This window comes from Haliotis cracherodii, unplaced genomic scaffold (genome assembly GCF_022045235.1).
Source record: "Haliotis cracherodii isolate W230 unplaced genomic scaffold, xgHalCrac1.p SCAF_4, whole genome shotgun sequence".
Lineage (NCBI taxonomy): Eukaryota > Metazoa > Mollusca > Gastropoda > Lepetellida > Haliotidae > Haliotis > Haliotis cracherodii.
Genome location: NW_027266297.1, coordinates 38,005,879 through 38,019,223, shown reverse-complemented (window position 1 = coordinate 38,019,223; position 13,345 = coordinate 38,005,879). Strand labels below are relative to the sequence as shown.

Genomic DNA, 13,345 nt, shown 5'->3' with positions numbered 1-13,345 from the left:
AGCGCTATTGAAAATACTGTACAAATGTATATTATATATGAAAAATGTAAACATATTGAATACGCAAATAACACAATAAAACGAACATTACATAAAAATAGGTATTATTGAAAAAACGAAATATTTAGGATCGAATAGACTCAAGTTTCAACACTTATCTGTACACAAATGAACTCATTTGTATTTTATTAGTTGTTTCGAATTCGTATGTATTAAACAGAACAATACGGCGCTTTGTCCTATCGTTTAAAACAAAAAGAACCAAATGAAATTCCGTATTCGTACTCCGTATGTGCTTTTGGAAATACAGCACAGGTTGTTGCTAGCATTCCATAAACATTGTCGAAATGAACATTGCTTGTTACCGATCTTTCTGAACCTGTAGAAAGACGTCTACTTTAAAATGCAACTAAAACACATGAAAACATTACTGGCTCCCCAGGTAATATTTCTGAACTTTGTAAACAGTTGTTACATTTTCTAGACGTGGATATTTTCATATTTACCAACTGTTTAACTAGTTAACTGTCCAATACATGGACACAACCTGTGTATGTCATAAGTGATTTAAGATGGAGATTGTTAATTGATTTGTTTACCATCTATAATTTTGATAAGGAAGACCCAAGTAGTTTAAGTGAACATAACATAGCATGTAATTGTCAGTTATTTATCGAGCAAATTGTAACATTAGCCTGACTTGTAAACATTTGGCCTTAGGAACAGATTTACATGCCATTTCATATGCTAGATTATGATGGAATTCTTACTATTTTTTCTTTTGCTTTAAGTTGATGATTGCATTTGAGTATATATTTGAAACATGTGAACAATGATAAAGATTAGTTCTGTATTACTGCAATCATTTATCACGTTATATTCTTAGATAGCACCAACTTGTAGACACAATTTATGGTAAATTCGTAAACAACCTAGGAGTGAATTCGCAGAAGCATTTCCAATGTTTGAATTGAATAAAGTATATCCAAACTGAGAAGGACAAGAGGATCATAAATTGGTGACTGGAGTATGGGATTACTCCTAATCAGGCTGAGATCGAAGCTGTTTTCATAGGAGATCAATTAGAGCTTCCGCATTTATGTCTTTAAAGATAACTGGCAGAACTTGCATATCATTCAAGTCGAAATGGCAAACTGTGTTACATGCGAGACAGAAGTTAGAAAGAGACAACATAGACTTGTATGTGACAGTTGTGGCCAGTGGGAGCACCTTCAGTGCAGCACTAGGGTATCAGCGGCCATTTATCGCTGGCTAATGCAACACAACTGGATTATGGATTTCTTGTTTGTGAAATGTCTGCATACTTTTCTGTTATCCCTGGTGTCTCGGAATCCTCCAAATCCGACTACTTTGTCTACATCTCAATTGTATTGATTTTGTCTGTGAGTTCACCATGAATTTTGTCTACTAGTTGTGAGTGGCTACAAATTGGCTTGGTCATGAATTCAACTACAGCCATTACAAGCCTATTACTCATAACCATGATGTTACATTTTTTTAAAAAGGATGGGGCAGCAAAGATCTGTGCAATTGCATGGGCGCTGAACAATAACAAGATGGCAGTGTGCACATCAGATCGGGTCATCTTGTTATATGATGAACAGGGCGAGAAGAGGGACAAATTCTCTCTCAAACCTGCAGATTCAAAGGTAGAGGAAATTTATTAACTGTCAATTTATGGCTGTATTACTGAATGTAATGTATTTTACTTGATGTTGTATTATCACCAGCAACTATTTACGTTATTTATAATGACTTTTTTCACTGATCATCAGAGAAAGTTGAAATGCAAAGTAATTTTTTCTTCTCAGTTTGCCTTTACCATGTATACATATGTCTTAAAGTGATGAGAAGATTATTTGTTTTTCCTGGAATATATTATGACTTGTTTCTTTCTTTATGAGTTTAATACAAAGTGAGATCTGTTCCAGGAACACATGGTAATAAATTATAACCTCAATGGTAATAAATTATGGGTATAGTGTGTGAAGCCCATTTCTGGTGTCCCCTGCCGTGATATTGCTGGAATATTGATTTAAGAGGCGTAAAACCATACTCACTCACTCACTCACTTTATGATAATGCATATCAGAAGCAATAGTTTGCATGTGGTAAAACTCTGGTCGTATGAAAGTTTGAGTACATTTTATCTGTTTATTTTAGTACGGGAAGAAAAGCTACACTGTGAAAGGCCTAGCATTTTCTCCTGATTCCGCAAAACTTGCAGTTGGACAGACTGATAACATCATCTATGTCTACAAGATTGGTGATACTTGGTGAGTTGTGTGTTAATGTCGTTCATGAGTTGTTGAATTGTTAATAGTTTATATGTCTTGCTTCAGCATTTTGTTCATTTGATTGTTGAGAAAATTTAGACATCTGTCAGAAATATCACTTGTCTATAATAAACTTGGCATATAATAACCTCTAAATATCAAATCATGTTTATTTGAAAAGTGTGAAAGATAATGTAAGGTTAAACACAACAATTGTCTTGGTTCTCAGTCACCACACACATCATCAAAAAGTCTGCTGCACGTTTCATTTTTATTTCCATTTTCCTCCCTATTACTTAAAAACAATGCAATACAATAATAGCATGCAGTTACTTCCCTTTACATGCACACTGCTTTACTGTGCATCTCGTGTTGTGGTCATGGCGGCAATAGGAGTTTGTATGCTTGTTTATGTAGGGAGGCCCTTTCCAAGGTTGATGGTACACAAATGTTTATCTGGTACACAAATGTTTATCTGGTCACATACTAGTTTGAAATAATCTTGGACGCGGCGTTAAACCCCATTTCACCTCACCATATAAATGACAACTTAGAGTAAGGAAAACAGGCTGCATGTGCAGTTAATTGTTATGTGGCATAAATTTCAGGGGAGACAAGAAGGTCATTTGTAACAAGTTCGTCCAGCAGAGTGCAGTCACGTGTATGACATGGCCAGCTGAACAACCAATCATCTTTGGCCTGGCAGATGGAAAGGTAAACATGAAGAAGTTGTATGTAAAAAGAAATTCTGCTGTGACAACCAGTGTGTGTGGGTCTTTTAAAGTTCTATACTTTTAGTCGTTCATAAATGGCCTCATTTTACAGTATTTTCCTGTTTCAGTGAACTTAATGGCTGAATTAAATGCAAACAAAGTGTGACCATAGCATGTAAATATTTTGAAATGAGAGACCTGTGGTATAGTGTGTTCATTGGAATAAATCTCAACACATGGAAAAAGTAAACATATGCAGGCCTTAAAGTTGCGACTAAATTGATCGCCATGGCGATCTAGTTTTGTATTTTGCGACTGGTATTTTCATGTCAGTCGCCAACTGGCTCCTTTAATTAAGTTTGGCGAGTAAACATTTCTTGTCATAAGATATTAAAAAGATCGTTTATGAGACATTTCTTTTTGAAAGTCAACAGGACATTTTAGCATATTCAGTCGCCATTTTGGAATGTAACTAACAAGTTGTTTTGTTGCTCAGAAGAATGAAAGTTGCATGTGTCATGCTTTAACATGATCAGAATAAAGATTATTTTGTTTGTTTAATGTTGTGCTCAGCAATATTCCAGCTATAAGACAGCAGTCTGGACCAGACAATCCAGTGATTGACATCTGAAGCATCGATCTATGCAATTGGGATGCGATGACATGCATCATACCTTTCTTGTTGTCTGTTTGAATTCAACAAAAGCGACATGAGAATGACTTATATTTTTGTTATTATGTTTACTGAAGTTGTAAATTTCTGTTTCAGGTTCGAGCAGCCAACATTAGAACAAATAAATCTTCAACAGTGTACTCCACAGAGTCCTACGTTGTGTCACTTGCACCAAAGTAAGAACAGTCGCCTCTAACATTCTCTAGTTATTGATGTACAAAGACATCACTTCTCAATGAAGAGGGGCGGTCGGGTAGCCTAGTGGTCAAAGCATTCATTGTCACGCTCAAGACCCGGGTTTGATTTCCAACATGAGTACAATGTCTGAAACCCATTTCTGGTGTCCCCCGCCATGATATTGTTGGAATATTGCTAAAATCGGCATAAAAGTATACTCACTCACTCTGACTCTCCATGAAGTGGTATATTGTCAGACCTTGGTGTTGTGAGGATAGCAGTGATAACAACAACAACACAAACAACATGTCAACATATAGAGAATCTCACCCGAGTGTCTTTTGATATCAAATATATCAACACAAGTTGAAAAAAGTGGAAAAATTCCGAGGCTTGCCGAGGATTTTTGCCACTTTTATCAACGAGTGTTGATATATTTGATATCAAAAGACACGAGGGTTAGATTTTATTTATGATCCAACATCATTCTTTCAACTTTTTCAATTTGTAGACAGTAATTAGCAGTGTCTTCAGTGTAAAAAGTACTGCAAACAGCTTCAGTAGCAGAGCCATAAGTGATGTCATTTGATTGTGACGTCATGGTAACCAGTGACGTCACAATGGTTTGCAAAGCATTGTGATGTAATTTCATTGCAGCGATATCTACAGTGTAGATATCGCTTGATCTCATCCAAGCGATATCTCCTGTGGGAGCCAGTTTTGGATGATAAATACCGGTACAGCAATATACAAACAAACACATTTTTCTCCAGAGCATTTTGGAGAATTTTTTCTATGGGTATTCAAGTGATCATAATTGAAAATTTAACATAAAAAAAATCAAATTCAAACTGTTATGAAATATTGTTCTAAGAAATCACTGAAACTTACAGAAAACTGAAAGTGAGTGAATATATATTGTCAGTGGATAGTTTCTGACCTGGCTACACGACAAAACTCTGACCATGTCTTTTCTAATTGAATAGAACAGTTTTCATAAATATGTCAAATTTACCCAAATCCCTAATCCTATTCCCCTGTGCAGCCCATCTGGCAAGGGATTCCTCTCCGGACACGCTGATGGCTCCATCGTCCGATTCTTCTTTGATGATGAAGGCTCTGGTGACAGTCAGGTAGTATTTAACATTAATGCAGGTTTCGTAGAAATAGGTTATGGTATTCATCATTTAGACAGAAATTAGGGAAGTGCTCTCTTTCTTCCACTTATATACAGATATATATATGGGAGTAGTTGTTACTCCATGGTATGTTAGGGCTAAATTCAAATCATTATTAGTAAGGGTGTGCAGTATTATCTGTATATCAGTAACTTGTAGGTACATTTTTTCCATGATACGTATCACAATATCATTTTTCCATGCTCGATATATCGGGTGATTTCAAATAGCGATTTTTATGATGTGTTTAATGTTATGAACTTGCCAAATGCCTTCGCAGCCCCGGAGTATGCATCCAGGGCCCCAAGATAGCTGCGTATTTATTTACTGAGTAAACATCATGTTGTACCAACATCTTGTTTTGTTCCATTTTTGAAATACAATTCATACCTTTATGTATCAGATTGCTTCTGAATTCCAAATTTAGAATTATACAATATATCGCGATACATATTGCAAGATATTGTGATACACTGTAAACATCTAATACCCATTCCTAATAATTAGGTCTAGACTTAATTATTGACAGTTATGATAGCAACGCTGCTTCTTTCAAATTGTAATCAACTTCTGAAATTGACAAAGGGTCAAGGGGACATAACTCTTGAAATTTGTTATTCTACATGTATTTCTTGTACATGCTCACTGACTTTACGTAGGGCAAGATCTGCACCCACTCCTGTCCTCCGTACGCCCTGGCCTTCTCCCAGAATGCAGTGGTAGCTGCTGGTTGCGACAAGCGTATCGTGGCCTACGGTCGCGATGGACGTAGTTTCCAGCATTTCGACTACACGCGGGACGATGAGGAGCATGAATTCACCACCGCCATCTGCTCCCCAAGTGGACAGTCTGTTGTTGTTGGCAGTTTTGACAGGTAGGATTCATTATTTTGTTGTTAGCTGAGATTTGATTTGTATACATTTCAGGTTTGATTAGGTTAGGCTAAAACAAATATTAGGCTTGGTTCTCAGGCACTGCCCACATCATCATAAAGTTCACTGACATTTCATTTTTATTTCCATTTTAAAAAAACAAAACAAAGCATCATTTAATATTCCAAGTCCAACAGGAGTCAAATACTGTATTCCAGTATTTTACGCATCAAGGAATACATTATTGTAGGGAAGCTCCTTTCCCAGGTTGATTGTACACAACTGTTTATTTGGTTACACAACTGTTTATTTGGTTACAATCCTTGATTCATAAACAACAAGTCGTTACATCAGTTTGTATATGACGTGGCAGTGCTATTGTATGTACGTCCTCCTCCTCCTCCGCAGACTGCGAGTGTTCAACTGGAGCCCCAGGAAGCAGATGTGGGACGAGCCCAAGCTGAAGGAGATCCCTAACCTGTACACCATCACGTCTCTGTGCTGGAAGAAAGATGGATCCAAAGTCACTGCGGTAATACAACTGATGGATTAAATATTGTCACAAGACGCTGTTAGAGCCATGACGGTTGTGGTTTCATGTTAATTTATTGAAGTTACAAGTGTCTTACAGCTAAGATTGCTTTGTGAAATGGAGCCTTGGATATGATTGTATTTATTGTGTGTATTGGAAATTGCATAATTTTTTATACGTATCCTATCTCACACTATGCATTTCTTCCTTCTTCTTTCGATTCTTCTTTCATTCCACGTGCTTGAACAAAGTTACCAGCTTCTAAAAAACAATTCACCCAAACACATCCCAGCAACCGTCGACTGCACACTAGCGCAGATAGTTGATGTGTGTACCATCTCCAGTTTTCCCTTGTACTACGTATCTTGTATATACAGAAAAAATCCTGCAACTTAAGCTCCTGTGTTTAATGTATTTTATTAGTCTGGTTCCCAGACCGAGTACCCAATCGGAGGGTGGATTATCTCGTTTGTAGAGATTTGGGTCTTCAATATCGAAGTCGCTGCAAGGCGCAGACATTTCAATGTTTTCCTGAATCCTTACCCGCTCACCTCTGCTTTATGCATGTACTACCTGGTATTGGTTCGAAGATTCTCTCGTGAATATTGTTCATCATTCCTCTTTGCGTCTTAGCATGTTTCATTCCCTTGGCGGTTTGACAGCCTTGATGATGTGTTAAAGAGATTATTGAGATGTGTTAATGTTTGTGGGACATAGTGCTACGACCTGTTTTATTGAATCAAGTTGCTGGAGACCCCTTCCAGATCAATTATAAGTCGTATGCTGCATTAATTGTTCTTTACTGCTCATCACAGCTCCTTTAGCCTCTTAGCTTTGCCAAAGAGAATGATGTGGCAGGGGTATTCATGTGACCAGGTCATGTTGGTGGCTATGCACAGGATTACATTTGTTTGGGTGGTGACCATGGTGATGTTGGGATGTGTTCGGGTGAATTGTTTTTTAGAAGCTGGAAACCCATGTTCAAGCTCGTTTCCATATGTTGTCAAATGTGAAAGATCTAGAGGCATGATAAAGCATTTTCTGCAGCCTATTAATGTTTCATGATGTTTGTAAGAGTTCCCGTGTGTAGTTCCCATGTGTAGTTCCCATGTGTAGTTCCTGTGTGTACATGGTGTAGTTCCCATGTGTAGTTCCCATGTGTACATGGTGTAGTTCCCATGTGTAGTTCCCGTGTGTAGTTCCCGTGTGTAGTTCCCATGTGAAGTTCCCATGTGTAGTTCCCGTGTGTTGTTTTCGTGTGTAGTTCCTGTGTGTACATGGTGTAGTTCCCATGTGTAGTTCCCGTGTGTAGTTCCCGTGTGTTGTTTTCGTGTGTAGTTCCTGTGTGTACATGGTGTAGTTCCCATGTGTAGTTCCCGTGTGTAGTTCCCGTGTGTAGTTCCTGAGTGTACATGGTGTAGTTCCCATGTGTAGTTCCCATGTGTAGTTCCTGTGTGTACATGGTGAAGTTCCCGTGTGTAGTTCCCGTGTGTAGTTCCCGTGTGTAGTTCCCGTGTGTAGTTCCCGTGTGAAGTTCCCATGTGTAGTTCCCATGTGTAGTTCCTGAGTGTACATGGTGTAGTTCCCGTGTGTAGTTCCCGTGTGTAGTTCCCGTGTGAAGTTCCCATGTGTAGTTCCCATGTGTAGTTCCTGAGTGTACATGGTGTAGTTCCCGTGTGTAGTTCCTGTGTGAAGTTCCCGTGGGTAGTTCCCATGTGTAGTTCCCGTGTGTAGTTCCCGTGTGTACATGGTGTAGTTCCCGTGTGTAGTTCCCGTGTGAAGTTCCCGTGTGAAGTTCCCGTGTGTAGTTCTCGTGTGTAGTAATTTTGAGATTTCTGATTAACAGGGAACCTTGTGTGGAGGAGTTGAGTTGTTTGACTGCTGCCTGAAGAGAACTATCTACAAGAACAAGTTCGAAATAACTCACGTGGGCCTGAGTCAGGTAGATTACTGTGTTGTTGGATTTCCCATGTCAAGTAAAACTCTGATCTAAAAAGTACCAACTTCTGATAATGCATATTTAAGATAACTGAAAGTTAAATAAAATTTCAATATCATGAGGTCCTCATTATCATAGATTCACTTTGGTTTGACACATGATAGAATTTGTTGATAATGTGTCTGAAATTAGGCATGGTAATCACAATTATCCATAGTTAACAATTCAGGGACTGGTCATGTGTCATGTGGTTGGTGGAATGGATTGAGATTGGTCTGAGGACTATATATCATATTTGGCTGAGTGAGGTATTCATGTTAAACTGCAGTATGGTATCTCAGTGAGCTAGCACATAAAAATCGGCATCAGTCCAGTCTAGTACAAGCAGACATACACACATGTGTATGCACGTTGCTATATAAGTGCAATAATATTGGACGTGACGTTAAACGCCATTTCACCTCACCTCACCTCCCTCATTGTCTATATGGATTTGTCTGATCTGTTTGTAATGTCTGTATCAGGTGATAGTGAAGAACATGTCAAGTGGCCAGCGCGTGGTGCTCAAGTCTTTCTATGGTTATGAGATTGATGAGGTTCGTATCATGGGTAAAGACCGCTACCTTGTGGCTCACACCTCGGACACCATCCTCCTGGGAGATCTGACCTCTGGCAAACTCAGTGAGGTTAGTAGTGGGACACAATGATGTATATCTTTCATTTAAATAGACATTCAACACCGACAGAAAGCATGACTTTGGGGACACAATGATGTATATCTTTCGTTTAAATAGACATTCAACACCGACAGAAAGCCATGACTTTGGGGACACAATGATGTATATCTTTCGTTTAAATAGACATTCAACACCGACAGAAAGCATGACTTTGGGGACACAATGATGTATATCTTTCGTTTAAATAGACATTCAACACCGACAGAAAGCATGACTTTGGGGACACAATGATGTATATCTTTCGTTTAAATAGACATTCAACACCGACAGAAAGCATGACTTTGGGGACACAATGATGTATATCTTTCGTTTAAATAGACATTCAACACCGACAGAAAGCATGACTTTGGGGACACAATGATGTATATCTTTCGTTTAAATAGACATTCAACACCGACAGAAAGCATGACTTTGGGGACACAATGATGTATATCTTTCGTTTAAATAGACATTCAACACCGACAGAAAGCATGACTTTGGGGACACAATGATGTATATCTTTCGTTTAAATAGACATTCAACACCGACAGAAAGCATGACTTTGGGGACACAATGATGTACATCTTTCGTTTAAATAGACATTCAACACCGACAGAAAGCATGACTTTGGGGACACAATGATGTACATCTTTCGTTTAAATAGACATTCAACACCGACAGAAAGCATGACTTTGGGGACACAATGATGTACATCTTTCGTTTAAATAGACATTCAACACCGACAGAAAGCATGACTTTGGGGACACAATGATGTATATCTTTCGTTTAAATAGACATTCAACACCGACAGAAAGCATGACTTTGGGGACACAATGATGTATATCTTTCGTTTAAATAGACATTCAACACCGACAGAAAGCATGACTTTGGGGACACAATGATGTACCGTATATCGCTGTGTATAAGGCGAGTTTTTCGTACCTTAAATGGGGGGGCTAAGGGGGGTCGTCTTATACACGGAGTCGAAGATCTCACATTTTTTTCCACTGGCGATGTCAACCGGCGTCCGATAGCCAGCCCAGCATTTGACAATAAAACTTCGCATTTCGTCCTAAATAACTGTTCCAATAACGTTTTCCATACATAAACATGATTTGTATCTCTTTCCTTGAATAAAGTTTAATAATTTCTGCAAATAAAGTTGAAATGACCCTCGCCTCGATGCAGATTGTCAAACCACCTGACACGGTAAAACAATCAACATCCGTAATTCGAGAGCCGGAAGTATCGGTAAGCATTTGCATATTGCACATGTGACCTAACATGTGATAACCGGTGAAGCTGAAATCAATTCCCGCTGTTTTTACAGTTGTATTGACAAGTGTCGGAGACGGTGTGTACAAGTGATTGTGGAATAAACACGCTGAATGTGAAGCAAACATAAGCCTAGTTAGTTACATAGAGGATTAACCACTGTGTTCGGTTGTTACCGAAAAATCTACACACGAGTGATTAATCTGTCACGATTAGAACGAGGCTTTGCCGAGTTCTAATTGTGACAGATTAATCACGAGTGTGTAGATTTTTCGGTAACAACCGAACACAGTGGTTAATCCTTTTTCTCCCATAACAATACGCCATAAAAAGTCGAGCTCGTAGTTGAAGATTTCCCGTGTTTAGGAACCACTCGGGATTCCCCCCAGCCTCGTTTTCGAATATGCTCAGTAAGACAACTGTAACATAAACAGGTAAAAAGGTTCTAGCGAAGACAACTCACACGAAGTTTCCGTGACAGGCAAGCCACTTGTTAGCATTCGTGTTATGTTTTTTGTTAACTTTTAAAAGCTGATGGGGGTAACGTTTTGAGAATTAGTAATGTGATTTGATATTTGTTAATGGTTTTGGATTTCTCGGCCCATAACTTTATTTGCATTCGTCTCGTCGTGACTATCATTGTCAATGCGCAACACTAAATAGGCCCACTTTTTAGTGTATGTAAATACTTTATTCGTTTATTTGTTCGCTAGAAACAAATGTTATAAACCCAATTAAGAGGAAATTAAATATTGTCTTATATATTGTGAACTATTGTTAACGAAAAACAAGTGCCCAAAGGAACTGTCAGCAGGATTGATCAGGCAAGATTTTATAATATTACCAACTCAGGCAACTGATCAGCTGATTACATCTTCTCAAATCCTTCAATGGATTGTAAATTTTTTGGACGAATTTACCTCTTTAAAACTAGTTTTACAGTGAATAATTTAATGTGTAAAATGATGAATATTTCATGTCATCTTTTTTACAATTTTTTTTGTTCCTGAACATTGTGAGCCCATGTGTTTTTATGATATAAAAAAACCCCTTTTCAGTTGACAGTTTTTCTTTTGAACATAATATTTAACATCATGACACCAAATGTTACTAAATGAGTCATCTAATTTCCCCATATTTGTGAATGACAAGAAACAATGTGAATTTGACAAGCACAATAATTTTTTGTGTGTGAAACATAAATACATAGGATAGTATGTAAACAATAAATTATCATTTCAGTAATTCTACAAATATTTGCATTTTGATACCCTTGTAATTTTACATTGTAATTTTACTGCAACAGTTACCTCCAAACTTTATTCTTTTGTTATTTTATCAGATTAGAATTAAGACTTACTGATAAGGTAGTTTAAAATTAACATGTTCTTAAACATTCATTTTATCTTCATGAAAACAAGACATAATAATAAATATGTATTTGAGTGACCTGTTCATATGTGATTTTTTTTTGGCAAAAAGTATTTAAATTAAAATTAGACATTCCTAATGCATTTCTAAAGAAGTGGGTTTTTTCAGTAATCATGGTAAATAATAAATCTTTGGTTTAAAGAATATACTTGAGACAAACCTAATTCTACACATCTTAATACTCTGTATTGTCTGTAAATTCTGAAAATAATTGACTGTGATATTGAGTTTCATCCTATCTAAAATACACAATATATTTTAAGATGCATAAATGTACATCATTGTTGAAAAAAAAGAATATTGCTTTTGAAAAAAATACCTAAAAAAGGTTGATTGGTGCCCACTATCTTTATCTTCATCATTTTGTCTGCTCCCTATAATAAATCAAAATAGTTAAGAAAAAATATAAATACATATATTACTTTCTGGAGTTTATTTAGATTTAGGTATGACTTAATATATTCAAGTTTTAACGGGGTAATGTTGTTTTTTTCATAATGAGTTTCTTAATTGTCCTGAGATAGTATGTTTAAATAATTGAAGTCTTAATGTTTAAAAAATACCAAATAATTATAGGCCAAAATACATTAATTATATTGATCTTGGTAAACTCCACCTGTTGAAAGGGGAAACAACTGCTGTGGTTGCAAAACATCTTGGTCGTGAGATGTACGGTCCGTCCAACAAAGATTGATCGTTTCCTGCATTAAAATTGAGTATTGCTCTAGATCCAAATTATCTGAGTGTTTATTTTCTTAAAATATGAAATTTAAGTCTCGATTAATTTAATAGATCTATAAAATATGTTTTTGATCGATCGGCTCTAGATCAAAACTTTGTTGGAAGGTGACATTTCTTATGTGGTTGACAGTTGTTGTTTTTTATAAATACCAAACAATATGGTTTGTTTCACTATTTCATCGGTATTTTTACATGAATTAATTAACTGTTTCATGAGCTTTGTTATTAGCCTTGAAAACGCCCAGTAAAAAATGTACCGGAGTTGCTCCCCTGGTCCCGTGATATCGATGCGGTATCTCGCTTCGGTTACCGTCTTCTCATTCTGCAACTGAATCTGGTACTTTGGGAAGCCGAAATTCTGTGATATATCTCCATATATCATACCCCTTCTTCCCCCACAAACTTTCCTTCGGTCATCAACTTTCGGCAATGGAAACATTGTCACTACGGTAATGTTTTGCCTGCTGGGGATTTCCTGTACTAGACGACCTCGGGTATCCCCGATCCGAAAATAGTGCCGTCAATTATTTTTAGCCAGCCAATCATAACACGATGACACAACTCTCCACTCTCAGGCAGCCAATCAGATTAGGTGAAAAAAAATAAACCACTGCGAATAAACCACTGCTGGCGATTGAAGATCAAGCCCTGTTATGGGAGAAAACATAGTTAATTGGCGATTAAATTACACACCATTGTCTCTTATATGTTATTACTTCATAAATGAATTTTATTTTACGGGCACCAATTTGGTGTCGTACCGTGTAAACACAAAATGGCAACGTGTGATGGAGTTACACA

At 37.2% G+C, this 13,345-nt stretch overlaps 1 protein-coding gene across 4 annotated transcripts in view; it reads left to right on the top strand.

Annotated features, from left to right (window-relative positions):
* Positions 1–336: 336 nt before the first annotated feature.
* The window catches only part of LOC139478176 (intraflagellar transport protein 172 homolog), a 65,734-nt gene continuing 52,725 nt past the window's right edge, over positions 337–13,345 (top strand). For all 4 annotated transcript variants that reach the window (XM_071260532.1, XM_071260531.1, XM_071260530.1 and 1 more), the window contains exons 1-10: positions 337–442; positions 1,527–1,670; positions 2,185–2,297; positions 2,906–3,011; positions 3,780–3,859; positions 4,906–4,993; positions 5,698–5,912; positions 6,319–6,442; positions 8,289–8,384; positions 8,906–9,067. In XM_071260532.1, the coding sequence (XP_071116633.1) occupies positions 404–442; positions 1,527–1,670; positions 2,185–2,297; positions 2,906–3,011; positions 3,780–3,859; positions 4,906–4,993; positions 5,698–5,912; positions 6,319–6,442; positions 8,289–8,384; positions 8,906–9,067 (1,167 nt within the window). In that variant the 5' untranslated portion in view covers positions 337–403. The remainder of the gene's footprint in view (positions 443–1,526; positions 1,671–2,184; positions 2,298–2,905; positions 3,012–3,779; positions 3,860–4,905; positions 4,994–5,697; positions 5,913–6,318; positions 6,443–8,288; positions 8,385–8,905; positions 9,068–13,345) is intronic.